Below are 27,770 nucleotides of genomic sequence, written 5' to 3'. Positions count from 1 at the left end.
AGCAGGTATAAAAAAGTTGATCAAAGATTTGAATACTTTTTCAGCTCACTTACCTTGAGCCAGTCTTTCCAGTCTTTTTCCATGCTCTGGTGGTATGGAGTACCTTGAGACAGAGGAATAAATAAAAACACTTGATCACAAAAAACTTCAAGTGATTATGAATTTAATTCTACAAAACTCCTACATACTGTATGGCCAGGTTTTTACTACATGACGTTTAAAGAACATAATTTTAAAGAAGTTGTAAAGGCAGAAGGTTTTTCATCTTAATGCATACTATGCATTAAGATAAAAATTCTTCTGTGTGCAGCAGCCCCCTTAAAACATTTCTGCAACGCCATCCCTTCCACCCCCATCCATACTCACCCATGCCACTACAGTGCCCATCAGTGCCACTACAGTGTCCACCTGATGGTACTCCCTGCATGTTGGGCCTCTGTATGCGGCCAGGCTGCGGGAAAGTCTACCACATATGGTATCACCATACTCAGGAGGAGTAGGAGAATCCATTTTGGGGTGTCATTTTTGGTATGCACATGCTATGTGTTAGAAATATTGTATAAATGGACCACACTGTTTAAAATAAAAATAAAAAAGCATTTTTCATTCCACATATTACAAAAACTTGTAGAAAAATGACATGTTCAAAAGAATCATTATGCTTCATAGATTATACATTGGGGTGTTTTCTTTCCAAAATGAAGTCATTTTTGGGGCGTTTTCATTGTCCTGGTGCTCCAGGGCCTTCAAACTTGCAAGAGGTAGTCAAAAAATGATGCGTGTAATTTATGCTGCTAGACTGCCTGATGGTGCTTCCTGCATGTTGGGCCTCTGTATGTGGCCAGGCTGTGTAAAAGTCTCACTCATGTGGCATCGCCATTCTTAGGAGGAGTAGTAGAATGTGTTTTGGGGTGTAATTTGTGGTACGTATATGCTGTGTGTGAGAAATAATCTGACAAATGACAATTGTGTGGGGAAAAAAAAATAATCATGATTTTGCAAATAATTGTGGAAAAAACTAAAAAAAAAAAAAAATAACCATGCCTCTTACTATATATCTTGGAATGTCTACTTTCCAAAAATGGGTCATTTAGGGGGTATTCGTACTTTCCTGGCTCAAGAAATGAGATAGGCCGTCGGTACTTCTGGTGTAATCAATTTTCAGAGATTGGCACCATAGCTTGTGGACTTTATAACTTCCATACAAAACCAAAGATATGTAGCAGTATACATTTTGGCCAAAATTTATGAAGAAAAATTACTAATTTGCAAAATTTTATAACCAAAACAAAATCATTTTTTTCAGAATTTTCAGTCTTTTCTTTTCTAGCGCAAAAAATAAAAAACCCAGTGAAATAAAGCTCTATTTGTGTGAAAAAAAAAAAAAGAAAAAAAAATCATATTGGTACAGTGTTGCATGACTGAGTAAATGTCATTCAAAATGTGAGAGCACTGAAAGCTGAAAATTGGTCTGGTTAGGAAGGGGGTTCAAGTGCCCAGTGGGCAAGTGGTTAAGTTAAAAACCTAATTTGTTTAGCATAAGATAAAAAGAATGGGGTTAATTTATAAGGTCTTTGCCAAAATTAGATACCTAGACTATATAAGATAGCAAAATATACTATACCACAAGAGTCCTTTTTGTTTCAATACCAGTACAAGTATATTTGGGTATTCACCTGGTCTGAAGTAGAGTGAAGGAGTTCCTTTTGTGGATGCAGAATGACTGGTGGAGAGGAACCAGGCACGTGAAGCAGCCTATGAAGGATGCTTATTTTGGCGCCAAGACATTGAGTGCTCTTCATCTTGGCAGCCTTTTAGAGAATTTCTATGAAAGTACTTTTACGTAGCTTAAGAGTGCGCGCAATACCAACAAAGTTTATGGTTATCGCTGTAAAAGAAAACTGCCCTATTAAGCCATTTTTCATTCTAATACAGTGATAAGAGAGTATGAGAACGCCTTGGAACTGGCTTTCTGCAGTAATTTGCCATAAAAAGGTTTCTGATCCTCATCTAAATGATGGCCTTACATTATAAAATTTTCCATTAGATTTACCAAAACCATACAATATGAGGTCAAACCTAAAGCACTTTCAATTTGTAAGCAATTGGGCAGGCCTATGCACTACATGGTTAAAAGGGTAAATCTAAAAAAAATTGTATAATGTATGGTCATCTTAAAAAGAGGAAGTGAACTCTTTTTTTTTTTAAATCTTTTAGATTATTTTGATAAAAGAATCATGCTTAATATTGATAATCAATATAAATCAGGTAAAAAATTAGAGGCTTTAGAACCACTTTAATCCCACATAACACTGCAAATATTTTAATCATCACTGATCATGCCTGGTTTTACTACACTGACAATCGTCCTGCACTTAAAGGGGGGGGCATAAGGTTTCTTTTTCAGACTCAATTTTGGGGCTGAAACTGCCAATAGTAACACTAGCGCACCAAGCTTATATTGTATACGTTTACCGCAGATATGTAAAAGAAAGCTTGACAAAAATTCTTTGTAATTGACATAACTGAGAAAGGATTATTTATTTTTTCTTAAAACTGGAGTTACACTATAAATTGCAAATAACGTTGGTTGATAAACACCTTTGCTGATCTAATCATATTGCCTGTAAGCGTTAAATGGAATGCAGAGCTAAGATAAGATTGGTAACACATAATAGTTAATTAAACAGCAACACTCAAAGCTAAGTAAAACCTTGAAATGTATATAAAAAAAATGAAAAAAAAAAGTGTATGTACAAGAAATAAAAAAGGTTTTGCAAAAATATCTTCTTATTCCAAGGACTGTACAAAGGACAGAGAGATATCTGTTCTGTATGGAAGAAAAGACAAGTTTATTTTCATTACAGGAAAGGGTTTGTTATGGTAGAAAAGGTTAATCTGTGTAAATCCCATTCACATGAAGCTGTAATGGTAAACAATAAATGGAATATAAAAATAGATTGGATGCCAATATTACCTAATGATATCCAAGGTTCCATTTTCAAAATATGGTAATCATTTGATCCAAGATTTCTCTTACCCCACTCCCTATGGAGAAAATGCATACTAGTTGCCTTGGGAGTGGGTCTTTTATTGGATCAAAAAAAATGCCCAATTTGTATTCTACAGCTGCCAGTGTGGGTGAAAATATGCCTTATCTGCTTGCTGTAAAAAAGACCAAGCTACAGTCATGGTCAAAAATATTGACAGATAATGCACCACTTCGGCCATAAAATTGTTGCCATTACAAATGTTTAGGCATTCTCACGTTTAATTGTTTTGGTTTGTATTGGTATGACACAAACAGTGGAGAAACAAAAGGCTGCATTCCAAGCAAAACTCCAAAAATGGACAAGACAAATTTATTGGCACCTTATCAAAATTGTGTAGCGCTGTCAAACCATGACCTTAATGATTAACCACTTAAGGACCGCCGCATGTACATATACGTCGGCAGAATGGCACATTCACATACCTGTCCGTGTCCACCTTCCCACGGGTCGGGGACCCCCCCGGGTACATGCGGCGGTCTGAAAGCCTGTGGGAGCAATCCGGGATGAGGGGGTGGCCATTGGTTTCTGGCCACCCCCTCGTGATCGCTCCCAGCGAATCATCTCCTTCCTCTGCCTGTGTAATGTAAACACAGGCTGGAGGAAGTGATGTCACGCTCCACGAGGTGGTCTTTTTGACCCCTATCGCCAGTGTCACTAAGCGATCGTTTTTCTGATCGCTGTATTAGTGTCGCTGGTGCCGCTAGGTAGCCAGTTATATTTTTAGGTTCGCAGCCAGGTTTTTATAGCGTCAGGTACCCCCATATTTTTCTAATAAAGGTTTTAACCCCCTGATTGCCCCTAGAGTTAACCCTTTCAACAGTGATCACTGTATAAGTGTCACTGGTGATGCTGGTTAGCCAGTTATTTAGTCATTTAGGTTCGCCACCAGGTTTTTAAATAGCGTCAGGTACCCCCAAAATATTACCTAATAGAGGTTTTAACCCACTGATTGCCCCCTAGTTAACCCTGTCACCAGTGATCACTGTATAAGTGTTACGGGTGACGCTGGTTAGTTAGTTTGCCGTTTATAGCATCAGGGCACCCGCCGTATATAACCCAATAAAGGTTTAACCCCCTGATCGCCCGGCAGGTGATATCAATTAAGTCAGGGTCTGCGTCGCCCCAGGCAGCGTTAGGTTAGTGCCAGTAACGCTTACACCCACGCGCAAAGCATACACCCCCTTAGTGGTATAGTATCTCAACAGATCAATATCTGATCAGATCTATACTAGCGTACCCAGCAGTTTAGGGTTTCCAAAAACGCATTGTTAGCAGGATCAGCCCAGATACCCGCTAGCACCTGCGTTTTGCCCCTCCCCCCAGCCCAGCCCACCCAAGTGCAGTATCGATCGATCACTGTCACTTACAAAACACAACACACATAACTGGATCTTTCGCAGAGACAGGCCTGATCCCTGCGATCGCCAACAGAGTTTTCTACATTTGCTGACAGATCAGGTGCTTTTTTACCTGTGAATCCTTACTAGTGTACCACAAAATTTAGAGCCCAAAATGGCAAAGCGAATACATACTAGTAAAGAGGCCTAAAAGTTTCTGAGCATGACAGATAGTGAAGAGGAGGTCACGCATCTGTCAGATTCTGACTCAGAATACATCCCCGTAGAAGACAGTGGCTCCATGTCAGATAGCTCTGTCGACGAAGGTGAAGTCCCTGCTAAGGCCAGGCGTACTCGACTCCATTCTGATGTTGTTGAGGCGAAAGAACCGCAGGACCCTTGTATGGAGCAGAGAGTCAGTACTAGCGCCGCTATTCCTTCTGGTGAACTGGCAAGCACCAGCGGCCTAGTACACCCTGGTCGTTCATCCAGCACTGCAGTATCACGTGGTGAGTCCCATAAGTGCAGTTCAAGCTGGCGAGGTGGCAGACACAAGTAGTGTCCCGCTGCAACCAAGAAGATAGGCCCGTCGTGCCCATCCTACAGAATTTGCCTATACTGATTGGGTCCCCACTACTTCTGCAGAACCCGTACTTCCCCCATTCACTGGCCAACCCGGTATTCAGATGGAAACAGCTGATTTTACGTCACTTGATTTTTATTCACTGTTTTTCACGGAAGATCTCTACAGATCTATTGTGGACCAGAGTAATTTATATACTGGTAATTACATCACCGCTAATCCCCCAATCCGTCCTTGATAGAGAATGGAAACCACTTACAGTTTCCAAATTTAGAAACCTTTCTGGGCCTTTGCCTCAACATGGGCATACATCAATTTCCTAAGTTGCGGACTTATTGGTCCACAAGTCCACATGACCATATGCCCGTGTTCTCTGCTTCCATGGCCAGGAAACAATACGAGGCGATCTTGCAGTTCTTGTTTTTCAATGACCATGAACTTTGTTGTCCACATGGACACCCTGAATACAACTGGCTCTACAAAATTCTGCCCCTAATAAACCACTTCAACAAACGTTTTGCAGCCTTGTATACTCCCCATCAAGTTGTCTGCGTTGATGAGTCCCCAATTACATTTTGTGGCCGCTTGTCTTTCAAGCAGTACCTTCCCAGCAAGCATGCCAGATACAGGGTCAAGCTCTATAAGCTCTGTGACAGGGCAACAAGCTATACATGGAGCTTTATGGTTTATGAGGGAAGAGATAGTCAGGTAGAGCCGGAGGACTGCCCAGATTACATAGGGAGCGCTGGCAAGATTGTGTGGGACTTGGTGTCACCCTTATTTGGAAAGGGGTACCACATGTATGTGGATAATTATTACACGAGCGTGACACTTTTTAGTCGCTTGTTTGATCATCAGATTGGAGCATGTGGCTCCGTGCGACCTAACCGCCGGGGCTTTCCCCAGCGGCTTGTAGATTCCAGTCTTAAGCTGGACGAGAGAGCCTGCTCAAGGTGTAATAATAATTTGCTCGCTGTGAAGTGGCGGGACAATAAGAATGTTTTCGTTCTTACCACCCTTCACGCAGACACGACAGTACAAATTCGTACGGAGGCTGGTGTTGTGGAGCAACCCCTCTGTGTCCACCAATATAACAAAAATATGGGAGGGGTGGACCTCAACGACCAGTTGTTGGTGCTGTATCATATTGCCCATAAGGGGAGACGCTGGTACAAAAAAGTGTCTCTGTACTTATTTCAATTGGCTTTACAGAATGCCCATGTCATATACAGAGCTTCAGGATGGACTGGATCCTTCCTTAAATTCCAGGATGAGATCATCTTAGAACTCCTGTATCCAGCCGGTTCTGCACCTTACCATTCCCAACCAAATGCAGTAAGCCAACTGCATGAGAGGCATTTTCCTTTTGTCCTCGAGAGTACCCCTACCAAACGAGCCCCCCAAAAAAGATGTTGCGTCTATAGCAAGCAGGGTTATAGGCGTGACACCTGTTATTATTGTCCCGCCTGTCCTGGCCTCTGCATTGGCATGTGTTTTTTACGCTTCCACACACGAGTGAAGTTTTAGCATAGGGTAAAGCATTTCACAGGCTAGGACACACTTACACAGGGTCTCCCAAGATGCCATCGCATTTTGAGAGACCCAAACCTGGAACCGAAAATTAACAGTTACAAAAAAAAGTGTTAAAAAAATAAAAATACAAAAAATATATAAAAAATAAATAAAATAGTTGTCGTTTTATTGTTCTCTCCCTCTCTATTGTTCTTCTCTTTTTTATTGTATTCTATTCTGCAATGTTTTATTATTATTATGTTTTATCATGCTTGCTTTTCAGGTATGTAATTTACGTTACTGTTTTCAGGTACGCCATTCAGCTGTTTATTTATCTTGATAGCAACAGCGTTTGCTCCCACGATACATAAAGCCGTGACTCCAGTGCTGTAGTAGGTTGTTTTTACCACCACAGTTAAAAAAAGAGCATAAATGCGAAGCATGGGGGCATTAGGAGCGGAGGAGCGACTTTGCTCCTAATGCCACGTACATACGGTTGGACATTCTGACGGAGGCTTGCCCGTGGAAAAGTCAGACCGTGTGTACGCGGCATAACTTTTTATGTCGCGTACATACGGTCGAAATTCCGACAGAGGCTTGACCGTGGAAAAGTCCGACTGTGTGTAGTTTATCGTCACTGCACGTTTGTGTGCAATTTTTAAGTATGTCGTGTTTGGTATCCATGTACTCGGCCTAAGATCATCTTTTTTATTTCATCAATAATTTGGGCAATATAGTGTGTTTTAGTGCATTAAAATAAAAAAAAAAATTCAAAAAAAAAATGCATTTGAAAAATCGCTGCAGAAATACTGTGTGGAAAAATAAAATGCAACATACACCATTTTAATCTGTAGGGCCTTCTCTTTAAAAAAAATATATATAATGTTTGGGGGTTTAACTTAACTTTATTGCAAAAAAAAAAAAAAATATGTTTTCATGTAAACAAAAAGTGTCAGAAAGGGCTTTGTCTTCAAGTGGTTAGAAGAGTGGGTGATGTGTGACATAAGCTTCTAAAATGCCAGGACAGTTCAAAACGCCCCCAAATGACCCCATTTTGGAAAGTAGACACCCCAAGCTATTTGCTTAGAGGCATGTCGAGTCCATGGAATATTTTATATTTTGACACAAGTTGCTGGAAAAGGACAATTTTTTTATTTATATTTTGCGCAAAGTTGTCACTAAATTATATATTTCTCAAACATGCCATGAGCATATGTGAAATTACACCCCAAAATACATTCTGTTGCTTCTCCCGAGTATGGGGATACCACATGTGAGACTTTCTGAGAGCCTAGCCACGTACGGGACCCCAAAAACCAATTACCGCCTTCAGGCTTTCTAAGGGTGGACATTTTTGATTTCATTCCTCACTGCCTATCACAGTTTCGGAGGCCATGGAATGCCCAGATGGCACAACCCCCCCCCCCCCCAAATGACACAATTTTGGAAAGTAGACACCCCGAGTTATTTGCTGAGAGGTATGGTGAGTATTTTGCCTATCTCGCTTATTGTCACAAAGTTTTGAAAATGTAAAAAGGTTTATATTTTTCTTCATTTTCAAAAACAAATGAGAGCTGTAAAATACTCACCATGCCTCTCAGCAAATAGCTTGGGGTATCTTCTTTCCAAAATGGGATCATTTAGGGGGGTTGTGTGCCATCTTGGCATTTTATGACCATCAAAACTGTGATAGGTAGTAAGGAGTGAAATCAAAAATGTATGCCCTTAGAAATCTTGAAGGCGGTGCTTGGTTTTGGGGTCCCGTACATGGCTAGGCTCCCAAAAAGTTCCACACATGTGGTATCCCCGTACTCAGGAGAAGCAGCAGAATGTATTTTGGGGTGTAATTTCACATAAGCCCATGGCATGTGTAAGCAATATATCATTTATCGACAACTTTGTGCAAAAAAAAGAATAAAAAATCAGTTTGTCATTTTCCCGCAACTTGTGGCAAAATATAAAATATTCCAGGGACTCGCCATGCCTCTCAGCAAATAGCTTGGGGTGTCTTCTTTCCAAAATGGGGTCATTTGGGGGGGTTTTGTGACATTTTGGCATTTTATGGCCTTCGAAACTGATAGGTAGTTAGGAGTGAAATAAAAAATGTGCACCCTTAGAAATGCTGAAGGCGGTGATTGGTTTTTGGGGCCCCATACGCGGCTAGGCTCCCAAAAAGTCCCAAACATGTGGTATCCCCGTACTCAGGAGAAGCATCAAAATGTATTTTGGGGTGCAATTCCACATAGAACCATGGCATGTGTAAGCAATATATCATTTAGTGACAACTTTTTGTAAAAAAAAAAAATATTTTTTTTGTCATTATTTTTGTCATTATTCAATCAATAATGAAAAATAAAATAAAAATAAATAAATAAATAGTCAATGGACTCAACATGCCTCTCAGCAATTTCCTTGGGGTGTCTACTTTTTAAAAATGGGGCCATTTGGGGGGGGGGGGGGGAGGGTTGTACTGCCCTGCCATTTAGCACCTCAAGAAATGAGACAGTCAGATTAAAAGCTGTGTAAATTCCAGAAAATGTACCCTAGTTTGTAGACGCTATAACTTTTGCGAAAACCAATAAATACACAATTATTGTGATTTTGTTTACTAAAGACATGTGGCTGAATACATTAGAACAAGCTAAGGTTTTTACAAAGAGGTTCATGGAAAAGGGCTATTCCACCGACTTTCTATCAAATACCTTGGATTCAGTCAACAACATGGAGAGAACAGATCTATTGAAAGAAAAAACGGATCGAGAGAGAGATAACAATTTCAGGAGCCCTTTTGTTACCAATTATTCTTGCCAACATGCAAATGTGAAACATATAATCAATAGACATTGGCACATTTTAAAAAATTACAACATTTTGGGTAACATACTACCTAATAAACCCCAGGTGGTCTTTCGGGGGGGTGCTTCCCTGAAAGACAAATTAGCCCCTAACATACTGAACCCTCCCAGTAATAGTTCAATGTTGCTTTCCGGTCTTCCTGGATATTATCAATGCAGAAGATGCCAGGTTTGCTCTTAAACAGATGCAGAGATCGAAGAACCACTAGATTTAGTTCTACGTGCACTTCAAAGAGCTATTCTATTGAGTCATTCATTACGTGCTCTTCCACTGGGGTAGTGTATATTCTCCAGTGTCCATGCGGCCTGCAATATGTGGGCAGAACCAAACGCCCCTTCCAGGTACGCCTAAATGAACATATTAATAACATCAGAAGAGGTTACACCAAGCATTCAGTGTCCAAGCACTATTTAACTGCACATAGTAGGGATCCAACCAATACTATTTTCATGGGGATAGACAAGTTCAGCCCTCATTGGAGGGGTAGCAATTTAGTGCGCAGCATTTCTAAATCAGAAATGTCATGGGTGTATAAACTCAAGTGTTATACACCCTTCGGTTTAAACATAGATGTTGACATCAACTGTTTTATTGACAACTCATAGGGTCAATACAATGTCCGAATTTTTTCACGGTATTTATTATTTAATATATTCATTGACTTCCCTTGATATGGGCCTTTCCATGCTACCTATTGTTATGTGGGACAATTATATGAATTAATATGTGTAATGTCTGCGAGCTCGATGTGAGTCTCACCCAGCTGTTATTAGACTTTTTGAATTACAACTCATATAGGCATGAAGGATCATGAATGGTTTATTGCCACGTTGTGATGGGAATTTTAAATCCTTTATGATTGGGATGTTTTTGAATACAGGGGGTTAATATACTTTCTTTTTTTATTAGTTTCGAAATTATTTGCAGTTGTCTGAATTCTGCCTTGGTCGGTCTAATCATATCTGGCATGTTGGGATTCATATGGCTTAACTTTCTATTAACTGAGATTTTACAGGTTGAAGGTCCTTAACCGCTTCCCGACCGCCGCATGTAGATATACGTCGGCAGAATGGCACGTACAGGCACATTGGCGTACCTGTATGTCCCTGCCTTTCCGCGGTTCGGGGGTCCGATCGGGACCAACCCCCCCGCTACATGCGGCGGTCGGATTCCCTCGGGGAGCGATCCAGGACGACGGCGCGGCTATTCGTTTATAGCCGCTGCGTCGCGATCGCTCCCCGGAGCTGAAGAACGGGGAGAGCCGTATGTAAAACACGGCTTCCCCGTGCTTCACTGTGGCGGCGTATCGATCGAGTCATCCCTTTTATAGGGAGACTCGATCGATGACGTCAGTCCTACAGCCACACCCCCCTACAGTTGTAATCACACTAGGTGAACACTAAATCCTACAGCGCCCCCTGTGTTTAACTCCCAAAATGCAACTGTCATTTTCACAACAATGCAATTTAAATGCATTTTTGCTGTGAAAATGACAATGGTCCCAAAAATGTGTCAAAATTGTCCGAAGTGTCTGCCATAATGTCGCAGTCACGAAAAAAATCGCTGATCGCCGCCATTAGTAGTAAAAATAAATAATAAAAATGCAATAAAACTATCCCCTATTTTGTAAACGCTATAAATTTTGCGCAAACCAAATCGATAAACGCTTATTGCGATTTTTTTTACCAAAAATAGGTAGAAGAATACGTATCGGCCTAAACTGAGGAATATATATATATATGTTTTTGGGGGATATTTATTATAGCAAAAAGTAAAAAATATTGCATTTCTTTTTCAAAAAAAAATGTATAGTTTTAAAAAAAAACTTTGTTACATACATGTCCATCCTTTGTTTTTGCTGTTCATCGGCTATAGAGATATAGGTGGATGTTAAGCGATCGGATATGCGACTTTTTTGGCCTTTTTTCTCTTCTTTTTGCATTTTTTTCGCGTTGGTTTGGTCAGTTTAAACTTGCGCGTATATAAAAATGTTCTTTCCATTAGTAAAAATGGCGTAGATGCGACCATTTTGGGACTCACAGCGAGGCCGCACTATGCCATTAGTGTTTAAATGTGGTGATTCAGAACGCCGCCTGTATCCCGTGACCACGTCCCCATCGAGACTTAACGTTGGGAGGCAACGTTCTGGCATCACTGCATTAAGTGTTTACACCCGGAAGATAAGGGTGTTTGTTCGAGGAGCCAGCTGGCTCGACTTTTATACATGCTGTAATACGACCACTTTGATGTAAGTGCACATCTTTTTATCTTATTAAAAAATCTTGAGGATCTTATGCTATGGGAGCTCTCCTGTCTTTTTAAACATATGTACCGGTATACTGCTTGAGGCCATCTATCACTGTGACCGTCCCAGCTTGGTGATATGCTGTGAGAATACCATTATTATATGCTGTCTATGATCTCCTGTAATAAGAGATCGTAGAGTTCTGGTAAGAGTCAGTGTGTGACCTAGGTGGAGGTGCTTCTATCATCACTTTTTTCAGGAGTTGGGCTTATCTTTCTTTCACTTTGGAGATCATCATTATTCAATCTGATATGGACTTTTTTTAGTGGACTGATTAACCCATCAGGGTTCATTTGTTTTCTTACCAAGTTCACGGTGTAATCACCGTTCGCTATTTATTTCTTGCAATATTTGCGCTGGTTTCAGTGCATCATATATTAGCGCAGCTTCTTTTTTTGTATATTGTGTTTTGATGTTGTATAACATTTTTTAGTTGCAGCTTTTTAGTAGTTAAGTTAGAGTAAGTGCAGTATATTTTTTTCATTTCTGAATACATTTTGGCCTGAATTTATGACTAAAATTGAGTTTATTAGATTTTTCTTATAACAAAAAGTAGAAAATATTATTTTTTTCAAAATTTACAATCTTTTCCGTTTATATTGCCAAAAATAAAAAAATCGCAGAGGCAATCAAATACCATCAAAAGAAAGCTCTATTTGTGGGAAGAAAAGGACGCAAATTTATTTTCGGTACAACATTGCATGACTGCGCAATTACCAGTTAAAGCAGCGCAGTGCCAAATTGTAAAAACACCTTGGGTCCTTAGCCTGCATATTGGTGGGTAAACTGCAAAAAAACATCTAATATAATGCAATAAAGATGAAACCGTGAAAAAATTAATAGTCCAAATGTCCTATTCCACATCATAAAGTGAACTCAAAACGTGTGCTGATCCAATGTTCAATTTGTGAAGACACCAAGTGCTCCCCACAGGATAGACAGGGTAAGTATATCTGCTTACCAGATTTTAAAACCCTCCAGGGTCTATCAACGCATTAGTGAGCTTTCACCATTACTATGGGCTCAACCGCATCCACTACCCAGCCTGCTTAATTGGATTCCACAGGTGTATATTCCACAGTTATCAGTTAAGGAAACTTCAGAGTCCGGTCACACAATCATATGAAAGAGGAAGATAAAGATAACGCATTATAGCGGACACATCGGACACTTGACACATTTTTGGGACCATTTACATTTATACAGTGAACAGTGCTATAAATATGCATTGATTACTGTATAAATGTGACTGGCAGGGAAGGGATTAACCACTAGGGGGATGGGAAGGGGTTAAATGTGTAGCCTAGTGAGTGATTCTATCTGTAGGGGGAGGGGGGGACTGGGTAGGTGACCGATCCGTGTCCCTATGTACAAGGGACACAGCATCGGTCTCCTCTCCCTGACAGGATCTCTGTTTACACACAGAGATCCACGGTCCTGCTCAGTTACTGGGCAATCGCGGGTGCCATCGAGCACGTACATCGTGTTCCCAGCAACGCAACGGGAGCAAGCGCGCCCCCTAGTGGCTTTAAAAGACGAGGACGTCATATCACGTCCTGTCAGAATAACTGAGCTACCTTGCCGCCGTCAATTGACGGAGGCTGGTATTATAGTGGTTAAAAGCACATATAAAATTTGTCTCAAAATAGAAACAATCGTTTGTCCAGCACCCTCCACAAGTGTTCGGACATCACTGCTTCTCCGTGCCTAGCCCGATGTACGTTTCGTCAAAAGGGACTTCTTCTGCGAGGCAATAGGAGTCAGCGGTGCTCACATAGCTTCCTTATATTCAGTGGAATTTCTGTTGCCTAACACTAGAGAGCAGTGCTGCTAGTATTCAAAACCAGCATTTACTGCACTGCCATATTTCCGTAGTCCAAGACTATTGACATGATGCCCATGTTCCAAGGGATCCCGTTTTCAGAATAAGAAATGAGGCCTTTAAAGAATACAGTTCCTACAGTCAAACATGGTGGAGGTTCATTGATGTTTTAGGCACTGGATGTCTTCACTGTGTGCACAGCATTATGAAATCTAGGGACCAACAAAGAAATCTGGGGTGCAATGTAGGGCCCAGCGTCAGAAAGTTGTGTCTCAATCAATCAGAGGTCACGGGTCTTACAGCAGGCCAATGATCCAAAGCACACGTCAAAAGCACCCAGAAATGGTTCAAGACAAAGCACTGGAGAATACCGAACTGCCCAGCAATGAGTAAATCCCATAGAGCACCTGTGGAGAGATTTCAAAACAGCAGTTGGGAAAAGGAACCCTTCCAATCTGAGAGACCTGGAGCAGTTGGGAGGTGTAAATCTCAATGATGGTTACAGGAAGCAATTGATTTCAATTATTTTTTCCAAGGGGTGTTCTACCAAAAATTAAATTGAGGGTGCCAATAATTTTGTTCAGTCCATTTTTGGAGTTGTGGATATTGTTAACCCCTTTTAATTGATAAAGAGGAGTTTTCAAAATTACAGAAGCATTTCCAACCTGGAATGCAATTATTTCATACACGTTTGAGACGGTGACAATTTTGTCCAGTCCATTTATCCCATTTTGGAGTTTTGTGCGTAATGTGTCAGATTTGGCCGTTTCTCCACTTTGTGTCATACTAATACAAACAAAAGAAATATACATGAGAATGCCTAAACATTTGTAATTGTAACAATTTTCTCAGGGGAGAAGTGGTGCATTATCTGACAGAAATGCAGGCGTGACAATATTTTTTGGCCATGACTGTACATTAAAAAAATAAAAAAGTATATCAAGTAGCAATAGATTCTAACCCCTCCCTACTTAAAGCGGTTGTATACCCGCATTTGTTTTTGTTTTTTACACCTGAAAAGTAAAAGCCATAATGAGCCAGTATGCACAGCATACTAGCTCATTATGAAATGCTTACCTTAAAACGAGGTGTAGGGAACTTACCTGGTCCACGCCGAGCGACATGTCATCTTGCTCCGGCGTGTCTTCCGGGTATCGCTGCTCCAAGCGTTGTGATTGGCTGGAGCGTCGATGTCGTGACTCCCGCGCATGGGAGATTTTATTCCGGCAAGGGCCGGCAGCGGCCGGCTCTTTAGCCGAGGATCCCCCCTGCGCATGCGCCGCTGCAATCAGCGGCGCATTGCGAGGGGAATATCTCCTAAACCATAGAGGTTTAGGAGATATTCTCTATACCTACAGGTAAGCCTTATTATAGGCTTACCTGTAGGTAAAAGTTTAAATAAAAAGGGTATACAACCACTTTAATCCCAAACGAAACAGTTTTAGCTGAAGGTAATCACAAACTCAAGGTAAGAAAAGAGCCCAACTATGCCCACCCTTTCTGTCCAGCTGCTCAATTCATAGAAGCCATACTAGAGCTTCTATGAATGAAATGGTATCTATGAATGGAGAATGACTGACTTTAAAGGTCCACCTTCTCCATTCATAGATCCAGCATCACTCATAGAAGCTGTAGTTATGGCTTCTGTAAAGGGAGCAGCTGTAAAATGTAAATAGAGGTCGTGGGGCTAGGAATAGATTTTATTTTACTTCACGTATTATTTTTTCATTTTTGTCTGTTTTATTTACATTCTGTTAACAGCAGGGAACCCCCCCGCTGACAGCAGGGATGAGTCATGGTTGTTAGGATGCCAGCTTAACTACAGTAAAACCTTGGATTGTGAGCATAATAATGTGTTCCAGAAGCACGCTTGTAACCCAAAAGCACTTGTATATCAAAAGCAAATTTTCCCCCATAAGAAATGATGGAAACTCAGATGATTCTTTCCACACCCATTCATTCATAAGTCCTTCAGTTTATAGCCCATATAAAAATATTATAGCAATGTGATAGGCTGTGTAACCATAAGGCTCCATGCACACAGAAACTAAAAAGAGCTATAAAAAAAACGCCAGTAGATTTGCAGGGAGCCTTTCAGAGTTGTTTAATGTTTTTGCAATAGCGTTTAGTAGCTTTTTTTTCCAATGGATAAAAAAAATGCTAAAAAACGCTGGTGCCGGCGTTTGAGCATTTTGCGTTTTTTCCAGCCGAAAAACGGCACTTTAAACGCAAATTTCGGGCGTTCAGAAAAAAGCCAATAAACTCCAAAGCCGATTTGACCACACTGCATTGGTGTAAACTAGGGCCATTGGAATACATGTTAAAAACACACAGCCAATCCATTTTGATGCAGAATAAAAATGCACTGGACTGCATCTGGGGTGAACCAGCCATAAAATAAACCTGTACCAAGGGAAACAGGTAGGCTGCCATTGCAGACCTTTTAGTTGCTTTGCTTTATCTGGTTTCAATGCTCCTGGAACAAGCATGCAAATGGGGAAAGCCAAAGTGAAGTCAAAACTCCTGTCCTGCATATTTGTTCCAGGTCAAAAGCTGAAAGTGCCCAAAACTACTCAATCAGTATGACAGCCAATGATAATACGAAGGGTCAACACTGGCAGCCGCCATACTTCCTAAATACAAGTTTCCTTTAACAATTTATACAGTGCATCTGGAAAGTATTCACAGCGCTTCATTATTTCCACATTTTATGATGTTACATCCTTATTCCAAAATTAATTAAACCTATTATTTTCCTCAAAATTCTACAAACAATACCACATCATGACAACGTGAAAGAAGTTTGTTTGAAATCTTTGCAAATGTACAGAATTATTCATAGCCTTCACCATGACACTCAAAATTGAGCTCAGGTGCATCCCGTTTCCACTGATCAACCTTAAGGCTGGGTTCACACTACTACACTACTTTCATCCTACTTTGCTCTGCTACATTGGTCCTACATTTATCCTACATTGGTCCTACATCCATCCTACTTTCATGAACAGGATACTACTTTGGTCCGACTTCAATGATATTCAATGGGCCTGAAGTAGGATCAATGTAGGACCAAAAGTAGTACAGGGAGCATTTTCAAAGTCGGACCGACTTGTGTAGGACGCTACAAGACGCTCTCATAGGGAAACATTGAACACAGAGCAAAGTAGGATCAAAGTAGTGTAGTAGTGTGAACCCAGCCTAATACAAGGTCCCACAGTTAACAGAGCGTGTCAGTTCAAAAACCAAGCCATGAAGTCAAAGGAATTGTCTGTAGACCTCTGAGACAGGATTTTATAGAGGCACAGATCTAGGGAAAAGTACAGAATTGTTTTTTTTTGCAGCATTGAAGGTCCCAACGAACACAGTGGCCTCCATCATGTGTAAAATGGAAGAAGTTTGGAACCACCAGGACTCTTCCTAGAGGGGGTCGTCTGGCCAAACTGAGTGATCAGGTGTGAAGGGCCTTAGTCGGGAGGTGACCAAAAGCCTAAAGGTCACTGACTGAGCTCCAGCGTTTCTCTGTGGATAGAGGAGAACCTTTCAGAAAACAACCATCTCTTCAGCACTCCACCAATCAGGCCTGTATGGTAGAGTGGCCAGATGGAGAGGCACATGAAAGCCCATCTGAAGTTCGCCAAAAGGCACCTGAAGGACTCTGACCATGAGAAACAAAATTCTCTGGTTCGGTGAAACAAAGATTGAGCTCTTTAGCCAGAATAGCGTCATGTCTTGAGTAAACCAGGCGCCACTCATCACCTGACCAAAATCATCCCTACAGTAAAGCATGGTGGTGGCATCATCATGTTGTGGGGATGTTTTACAGCAGCAAGAACTATAAGACTAGTCAGGATCGAGGGAAAGATGAATGCAGCAATGTACAGAGACATCCTTGATGAAAACCTGCTCCAGAGCGCTCTGGACTTCAGACTGGGGCAAAGGTTCATCTTCCAACAGGGAAATGACCCTAAGCACACAGCCAAGATAACAAAAGAGCAGCTACAGGACAACTCTGTGAATGTCCTTGAGTGGCCCAGACTTGAACCCGATTGAACATCTATGTAGAGATCTGAAAATGGTTGTGCACTGATGCTCCCCATCCAACCTGATGAAGCTTGGCGAGATGATGCAAAGAATGGGAGAAACTGCCCAAATATAAAACTAAAAAAAAAAGACTTGAGGCTGCAATTGGTGCCAAAATGTGCTTTAACAAAAGTATTGAGCAAAGGCAGTGAATACTTATGTACATGTGATTTGTTTAGTTTTAATAAATTTGCAAAGATTTAAGACTTCTTTCACGTTGCCATTATGGGGTACTGTTTGTAGAATTTATGAATGAATTTATTTCATTTTGGAATTAGACTAACATAACAAAATGTGGAAAAAGTGGAAAAAGTGAATCGCTGTGAATACTTTCCGGATGCACTGTACCCGTCATCTAGAGAGATATGAAATCAATTCATTTGCTTCTTTGTGATCCATACATACACGTTACAGTCAGTAACTTTGATAGCAATTATATCCAAAGCCTAGTCAAGTTTTTTTTTTTTTTATACTACCCCTGTCAAACACCCACATAAAAACACAAGTGAAGGGATAAATTCACAAACTGTAGGATATCAGATATATTTTTTTCAAAGCCTTCTAAAACGTATTCTTGTTATAACATAGCTACCATAGAAAATCAATCTTAGCACTTGTGCATTCCAACGCACACACAATGAGCGAGTCAGACAGCACCCTAACATCACATCTCAAAGAGCATTCCTTCAGTTGACAGAGTGCATAGTACTACGCCGACCTATTTCAAAATAATTTTACCCTTGAATAAAATCAAACACTTTCCTACAGGAATGTTTTTTCAAGCGTGTGGTGGTTGTCTGAATTTTTCAAATGGGAAATCAATAGATTGAACATACTGAAACGCAGAGTGTCGTCCAAATGAGTAAGTAACTATGGGATTTGATGTCTGTCTTGTAAGAAAAGGATGCAGGAAAAAAACACCACATCTACGGTACAGGGTAAGAATGCTCTGCAGAGATAAACTTAACACAGAAAAGTAAAGCTAAAAGCTTCACTCACTGATGCTTACAGAGAAGGAAGTAATGCCAGGTAGAGTCTCGTGTCAAGAAGTATTGACTATTCTGTAATGGATTGAAGAAATCTAATGAACTGTTCAATAAATCTTTAACTCAGGCTTTCACTTGAACATAAGAAAACGAATTTCAAGTGTATTTCATGTCAGATGCTTGCCCAAAAAGCTTTGCATCAAATGACTAACACAGTGAGTAAAAGCAGGTCAACGCTCAGACAAACTACAGATGGCAAAAGGCAAGTCAGTGCCATGCTTTGCAAAGCTAAAGAAAAGCTGGGATCTACATTATGAATGTAGATTTGCAAATTAATTATATCAGACGTACAAGCAGAACTGAAGAAAAAAAGCAAATGAGAAAGAATGGAATTCTTTGCAGAGGAAAATAAATGCAAAATTGTTATAGCCCACTCACACAGTGACGACTTTGGATCCGACTTCAAGTGGCCTCAAGTCGCGCTGCATGAGAAAATCAATGTAAGCGAATGGAGTCGTCTTAATGCACACTACTGCAGTCGCTCCGACTTCAAAAAAGGTTCCTGTACTACTTCAATCCGACTTCTAGGCGACTTGTAGGCAACTTGTACCCATTGATTTCAATGGAAGTCGTCTCAGAAGTCGGATCACTGTCTTAACAGAAGCAACAATACAAGAAGAGAACATACATTTCTCAGGCAAACCACTCCCTCCCCCCTCCCTCCCTCCCTCAAAGCTGATTGTTATTTGATTGGCCACTGGAAAGCCTCCTGTCCTGGAGGCAACTTGAAGTTGCCTTGTAAGTTGCCCGATGATTCAAACTCACGTCAAGTCGTGTCCAAGTTGCCTTACTGCAATGCAATATATTTAGGCAATCCTAAATAATAATAATAATAATAATAATAATAATAATAATAAAGGACGTTAATAGATAAATGTACCTTTATTAAAAGTGTATGTAAAAAAGTAAACTTTTTTTCTGTTTGTTTCAGAGTGGACAAAAGTAAAGCTGGGTATACACTTATCAAAATTTGGAAGGTTCAGGAGGAACCAGCCGAATTAATCCGTGTGTAGCCCTCTCTGTGCAATAAAAGCTTCTGTCGGAAAGGTCCGACTGGAAAACCAGTGTTGGATCAGCCCTTGCAGCAAAAGATCACTGTAATCAGCCAGGATGGGCTCACCAATAGCACAGTGGGGGAGGTTCCTGCATCCACATAGCTTGTGTAGATGTGGGAGTCGGAGTTCTTTAGTTCAGCCTGCTGGTTGAATATAAAAAATAAAATAAAAAGTATATCCAGCTTTAGACTCCAGGTCAAGAATTTATTGCTCTTCATTTCCCCACCAGGAAGATTCTCTCCTCCATTTGCCCTTGTGACCATCATGTAGAGACATTAAGTGGAGAGAGGGAATCTCCAAAATTTTCAGTTACCATAGCGAGCGATGAGGAAAAAATCCTCTAATGGGGATACCGGCTTGTGTGACAACTCTAAAATGCCATTACATTTTGAAAAAATATTTCCATCTCTAGAACAAGGAGTAAACAATGTCGTATCTTTGGCATTGGTGACTAGTGCCCCATCCTCGGCGCCAGTGGGAGGAATAGTGCCCCATATCCACGGCGCCAGTGGAAGGAATAGTGCCCCATCCTCGGCGCCAGTGGGAGGAATAGTGCCCCATTCCTCGGCGCCAGTAGGAGGAATAGTGCCCCCATCCTCGGCGCCAGTGGGAGGAATAGTGCCCCCATCCTCGGCGCCAGTGGGAGGAATAGTGCCCCATCCTCGGCGCCAGTGGGAGGAATAGTGCCCCATCCTCGGCGCCAGTGGGAGGAATAGTGCCCCATCCTCGGCGCCAGTGGAAGGAATAGTGCCCCATTCCTCGGCGCCAGTGGGAGGAATAGTGCCCCCATCCTCGGCGCCAGTGGGAGGAATAGTGCCCCATCCTCGGCGCCAGTGGGAGGAATAGTGCCCCATCCTCGGCGCCAGTGGGAGGAATAGTGCCCCATCCTCGGCGCCAGTGGGAGGAATAGTGAACCATCATTGGTGTCAGTAGGAGGAATGATGCCTCATTGTTGATCACAAATGTAGAGGTTACAGATTTTTGCATTTGCGACATGCTCTATTACTTCCATGGCGTGTGCAGCGGGGGTGCCGGGTGTGCCTGGGCACACCCTAATCCCCTGACATACTTGTCTACACCTGGATGAGAGGGGCAACAGGCGGCATATAGAACAACCGCTCTGCATTTTCTGCCCTACAGTTGTTGAATGGCTTCAGGAGGAAGAGGAGAGGTGGTCATTCAGGGGCTGCATGGAGGAAAATGCAGAGCATCGGTTGTTCTATATGCCGACCCGCTGCCCCTGTCATCCAGCCTGGTGCTATACGTTTCATTTGGCTACTGTACTAGAACTGCTGGCTCCACTTCCCAGCTCCCCCCCGACTCCTTCGTTCGGAGTAACTGCTGCAGGACCGCTCACTCAGCTTTTCCACGCCCCCGCCTATTGAATTTACAGCAGCTGGCAGATGGGGGCATGGCGTCCGGGGTACTGGAAGAGCCAGCTGATCGTGTAGGAATAGCGGAAGAGGTCTCCACTGTGTGAAGATACATGTGAAGCCATGAGGGAGCCAGAGACACAACAAGCATGGTGTCCACACTGAGAGCTAGGGAGTGCAACCGATCCCATTCATCCCCCCCACAAACAGCACTGCCACCGATCGCATCTATACCCCGCCCAGCTCTGCCATGAATGAATCCCCCCCCCCACCCACCACCACTGATCCCATCAACCCCCAAGCACTGCCAATGATCCGCCCCAACCTTGCCACTCATTCCATTCCCCCCAGTACTGCCACTGATCCCACTACACCCCCCACCACCACAACACCACTGATCCAATCAACTTTCCAACACTGCCACAGATCCCACCCACCACAACTACCACTGATCACCCTCCCTCTCCAGCACTGCCATTGATCACCCCCCTACAGCACTGCCACTGATCCCATCTCCCCCTGACCAGCTCTGCCATAAGATGTAAAATGTATTGAAATATTAAAAATTGTAAACAAACATTTTGAAATGTGTTTAAAACTATTATTTAAAAGCGCTTCGCGCATGTATATGTGTGTATATATATATATATATATACACACACACACGTGTGTGTTTCCGTTTTGGGGTGCACAGCCTAATCCAATAGGCTGCGCACGCCTATGATTACTTCTCATATCAGTATGGTAACCTGACCAATAACTTCATCAATCTCCCATCACTATATCCACATGCATACTCTGATTTGAGCACAGTGGTTTTTAATCCGATTTGAACATCTGATGTTAGCACATCTTCATCTTTTTTTTTACAATTTCAAGCAAAGGAGATGCCAACTCAAAGATAGATAGTTCTAGTACAATAAGTATTAGTAAAACAATGGATTAAGATAGTGAAAAATTACCATGACTTTGGCTCCCCAAAGTGGAGGTAGTTGATGCTATAAAGATCCATATCTTCTGTATGCCATGCAAATGTGGTCTTCCACATGCCAAAGTAGAGATAAGGAGTATTTACACCTTCAATAGAGATGCCACATTCTTCTTCTACAACATCCAAGATGGTATTCAAGCGAGAAATTTTCCATTCATTTATATCCTGTGGCAAAAATAAATGCAAGTCATTTAGCCATCTAGTTCTCCAGGGATAAAAATGTACAATGACATGTAACCCTGTATGTGAAAAATGTTGTTAATATTGCCACAGAAAGCAATACAAAACACATAACAGTCCAAAAAAGGTAAATTCAGCATACTATTGTCTTTTCTAGCACAACTAAAATCAATGATAACACTTCAGGCCACTGCGTATCAGTCTACTCACTGCAAGATAAAGAGCTGGTAAATCCCAAAAGAGGAGATAATATATGTGATGTATTAGATAAAAGGTATAATTAATGTTGAGCCAGATAAGCGCTGTAGCGGGAGACTGTTCGCAGAGAACGTACAATGATACACTCGTGTTGGGTTTGATACTGCTTGCCATGACATTTATCACATACCGAGACTCCTACTATCTACTCTCTGACCTTTCAGAAATCACAGACTGCTTCTTATCTCAGGAAATAAATTGTAGGGCATGCAGCGAACATATCAATACTGAAGTCCCCAATGCACTGCCTACAGGCATGCTTTCATTTTACCTTATCTGACACAAGGCAGCTCTTGCATTCAAAGTGAAACAAAAACCATTATGCTGACATTAATTTATATGCATCTGGCCTTTTTGTGTTAAATAAAACATATCAAATTGATATACTAAACCTTTCCTATTTCTGTGAAATGAAAAATAGATGTAACCTGTTAAAGAAGACATAATCACTGATTTCCACTTTATTTTTCCAAACGTTTTATAGATATTACAAATACAATGAGATATAAATCACATCAAAAAACAAAACAAAAAAAGGGGGGGGGGGCAAAAGTAGAAGATACGATTTTTAAGAAATATTTATTTATAAAGTGGCATCATCTCCAATAGGATATATACTATTGTCTCAGGGAGGGACCTTCTCAGCCAGGTGCCATAATGGACAAAATGGAACAAGGCTTGTTACAGGCTCTTTCACATGGGCCACCCAAGACTAGAAATCTTTTATCAAGTTGTTTTAGGGCCCTTGCACCCAGGCCATCTACGTCTGTTCAGCATTATTGACCAGTAGATTTCCTCCACCCAGGCAGCCCAGGTGCAGCATAGTGTCATTAATTAATATGAATAGCTGTGCACCGCTGTACCTGTGTGTACATGCATACATCTTAAACACCTGTGCAGACTATAAGAAGTTTTGCAATTTCTCGTATGCCTGCACTCGTGTTCACGATAGTACCACAATATACACAAGTACAGCGGTGCACAGCCGTTCATGGTAATGACAGACTGTGTGCTGCACCTAGGCTGCCTGGTTAGAGAAAATACACTGGGAATTATGCTTCAGGTAGGCTGGGAGCAAGAGCCCTAAAAACCAACTTGATAAAAAAAAAAGTTTCCAGTGACCAGTACATGCTGTTGAGTTGCTCGGCATAAACAAATACAGCCATAAAGGAGGGAGAGAGAGACTAGTAGGAGTTGGCAATTTTTTTATAAATATTAAAAGCATACATAAAACATTTAAATTAATATACATAAATTTGTACATAAAAAAAACATTCTGCTGCTCATCGCACCAATTTTAAAATTCCAGACTATAGATACCACTGAATGTGTGTGAACTTAAAGTGACACTAAAACAATATCCTTATTCTCCAAAATAATCCATATACCATACATCCACTACTTAATGACCCTGTAATCAATTTTGTTTCTAACTGTATTTTTCTGCCTCTTTGTAACATCAGTGAGCTCCCTCTCTTTCTCTCATCACTTCTACTTGTATGGAACCAGCAGTGCGTGTTAGTTGCGGTCATTTGCACTGTTCTTTGCAGTATGGAATTATAGCTTGCAGGCAGCAAGATACCATGGGATATGTACAGGAATCTTAAATCAAACGTAACCCAAAAGGAGAAGCTGAAAAGCATGCAGGGAATCCAAAAGTTGTGGAAAGAGACAGCCGGCAGTCAGGCGAAAAATACCCTTATATTAAAGCTGAAGTCTCCTGAGTGTCTCTTGTCAGTACCACCACATACCTGTGACATTTATTGATTAGGTTGTTTAGTATAAAACCAGACTTGGGAGCAGAAGTAAACAAGTTCTTGAGCATAGAGTATAGATGGTGAAAATATCTCTTGGGTTTTGGGGTCTTTTTTTTCATGAATATTTGCTGTGTACAACAATGCAGAATTAAAGGAGTTTGTAGAGTTTACACTGTCGTCTTATAACATCAGCAACATAATAAAAATACAAAAAAATAGTTCTATTTGACAAGCCAATATAAAACTTGAAAAATCTCCTATTTATTATAAGGGCCGGTTCACGCTAGTGCGCTGTGCGTGATCGCAAGTGATTCGCACCGAAAAATCACATGCGATGTCTGTGCGATGCAATTTCAGCCATACAGATGCGGGAACCCACAGTGGATTCGCAGGTTTCCCGCATCGCACTAGTGTGAACCAGCCCTAAGTGTATTTTGATAACAGGCCAAAAAGAACTTCTCCACAGAAGGTAATAGCAATCTGGTTCTAAACCCCCAGTTGTTAACCCACTTTGACTACTTTATATAATCCTCCCTGTGTCCCAATGGCAGGTGCTCCTCAATGGCAGGTGCTCCTCAATGGCAGTATTAATTAACTTTCTTTACCCCTCGTATTGGTGTAAAGTGGAAGCGCTGTTAACCCCCTTTCCCCACACGCACACACACACGTTATCAGTCCAGATCAGATCAGTTATCTGATCAGGAAGACAAGTCTTCATGTTGCCATCATTCTGCCTGCATAAACATTTGCCCCTCTACTGGCTCAGCATGCAACACACCAAAATTGCAAGCTGCTCATGGGAATGGAGGCCGGCAGAGCGAAGAACCACCAGGCAAAGCTGCTGCCACCACCAGGAATGTGCAAAGACAGGAGGCAGGACTAGTGGCCAGCACTGCTGCTACTGCTTAGAAACGAAGGAATGAGCTTTCAGCAAGGGCTTTCTAGCCTAGCTGCTGCTCCAGACTTGCACTAGGGCAGTGATGGCGAACCTTGGCACCCCAGATGTTTTGGAACTACATTTCCCATGATGCTCATGCACTTTGCAGTTTACTAGAGAATCATGGGAAATGTAGTTCCAAAACATCTGGGGTGCCAAGGTTCGCCATCACTGCACTAGGGGATTTAGATCACCATATCCTCCCCTTTCACATTGCGCAGATAACTTTTTTTCAGAGCATACCACCACTACACAGGTACACGCTCATCAGAGTCTCAATGCACATCTGGTTTTAATGCACCTTAAAAAGGAGAGAACATTACCATTGGTGTCCTTTTTCTGTATCATTATTAATTTGATGCGCAGGCGAGGATAAACCCAACTAAAAAGGTTGTATAAGTAATAACCAATTCTTGTCTCCGACATATATCATTACATAAACATATAAAGTATGTATTGAAAAAGGGTTGTTAAAATATATTAGAGTAGGCCTATAGCATGTCTGTTTTCAGTAAAAACATCTGTTTAAAAAAAAAAAAAAAGTTGTTATGCAAGGTTCAATTATGTGGAGGTTCGTTGCAAGTTTGGGGCTGCATGTCTGCAAATGGAGTTGGATATTTGGTCAGGATCAATGGTGTCCTCAATGCTGAGAGCTAAAGGCAGATACTTGGCCATCGTGGCATACCATCAGGAAGGTGTGTGATTGGCCCCAAATTTATTCTGCAGCAGTTCAACGACCCCAAACATGCAGCCACTTTCTTTGTGCAATAATTTGGTGGGGTTCTGGTGTGGGGTTGTTTTTTCGGTGTTGGCCTTGGCCCCTCAGTTCCAGTGAAGGTAACTTTTAAAAGCATCAGCATACCAAAACATTTTGGACAATTTCCTTCTCCCAACCTTGTGGGAACAGTTTGGGGATGGCCCCTTCCTGCTCAAATATGACTGTGCACCAGTGCCCAAAGCAAGGTCCATACAGGCATGGATGAGCTAGTTTTGGGTGAAGTAACCTGACTGGCCTGCACAGAGTCCTGACCTCAAAACCGATAGAACACCTTTGGGATGACTTAGAGCGGAGACTGTGAGCCAGACCGTCTCGTCCAACATCAGGGCCTGATCTCACAAATGCACTTCTATAAGAATGGTCAAACATTTCCATAGGACAGACACACTCCTAAACCTTGTGGACAGCCTTCCCAGAAGAGTTGAAGCTGTTATAGCTGCAAAGGGTGGGCCAACTCAATATTGAACCGTACGGACTAAGACTGGGATGCCATTAAAGTTCATGTGTGTGAAGGCAGGCACCCCAATACTTTTGGTAATATAGTGCAATTCTCTTTGATGTTCTATTGATTCATTTGAAAATTATTATTTTTTTATGTCAAGTCCACTCATGTTAATATTTGGTCGATTTCATACACATGAATATAAAAAATAAAAGATAAAAAGCAGGCATTGTGCGTGAATTCATCCAAACTGTCTTTTTGATAAGGAATTGTATCCAAAGAAAGTGTGGGTTAAAGTTATAGGAAGCAAAATGTTCATAACATACAAATATGTCACCCTTTTGCAAGGGGCCACCAAGCTTTAGTATTCTGAGGATGGTTATTAAAAGACTATCAATGGAAGCACAGGGTTGAACACAAAATGTGAGCTGGCGCTATCTCTAGAAACCGGACAGAAAAGTGACATGGAGAAAACTACATGGTGGAAATGGGTGTCATCTGCTTTGTGGTGTAGTATGCCAGAGGTGTATGTTTTCCTTAAATTATTCTACTTTGTTGATGCTAAGTACCATTTATTATGGTGGTTTAAATAAAAGTACTGTAGGTCAAATACTATCAAAGTACAAAAGGCATTTATCCATTGTCAAATAGTAGGCAAAATGACTACCCATAGCCATGAGTGGGCTTAGATATTCATCGACTTTATAGCAATGGAAACCCTTGTAGCAGAAGGTAGTATGGGCACAGAAAGTCTGTACTACATTGACCTGCTGGAGGGCCTATAGGGACTCTGATAACCTTTGTGCTTCGATTTCCCAGTAAATGGGTTTTGCCCATCTAAACCTCCTCTCTCATATTTGAATGTTTCTGGGTAATAGATTTCCTTTGAATGATACAGGACTTGTCTCAATAATGGACTATCTTTCCCTCCCCTCCCCCCATAAAATGTATCTATTCATATTTGGCTATATGTTATGTAGTTGATGTCCCTTGGAATATGGCAGCCTGCCTGTGTACTTATGTTCCTAATATATAGTTTATCTTTACGTTTAGTTCTCGATGGGATCCTCTTGTAAAAAGGCTGTACTTATTTTGCCATCACAGGAACATACTTCTGTAAATCGCATGTTACTCAAAAGGTGCTTTCGAGTTTTCAGTTGTCTACTGTCCGTATTGTCTTTTCTTGGGATCTTGCTTTACCCCCAATGTAATGATTACTATGATTATAGAATGCATTTCTGTTCCTTGTAATATTTTGAATACCTTCAATAAGAAGTTATTTGACTAAAATTTGAGCCTGCACCTCACATATCGCATATGTGGCTGTCTTGTTCCACTTGGCGCTGCTCTGCATTATTCAGTTTTGTCTTTAAAAACATACTTATTTAGATGTATGCAAAAAGAA

General features: G+C 41.3%; 1 protein-coding gene across 1 annotated transcript in view; it reads right to left on the bottom strand.

The window, feature by feature from the left end:
• Positions 1–27,770, bottom strand: part of KDM4C (lysine demethylase 4C) — a 705,949-nt gene that overhangs the window by 611,086 nt on the left and 67,093 nt on the right. Inside the window, exons 5-6 of the mRNA XM_040357651.1 lie at positions 21,985–22,178; positions 54–103 (exon numbers count right to left, since the gene is read on the bottom strand). Coding sequence (XP_040213585.1) covers positions 54–103; positions 21,985–22,178 — 244 coding nt within the window. The remainder of the gene's footprint in view (positions 1–53; positions 104–21,984; positions 22,179–27,770) is intronic.

This window comes from Rana temporaria, chromosome 1 (assembly GCF_905171775.1).
Source record: "Rana temporaria chromosome 1, aRanTem1.1, whole genome shotgun sequence".
NCBI classification, from domain to species: domain Eukaryota; kingdom Metazoa; phylum Chordata; class Amphibia; order Anura; family Ranidae; genus Rana; species Rana temporaria.
Note: the sequence above shows the minus strand (reverse complement) of the source record. Positions and strands in the feature narration are given on the sequence as shown.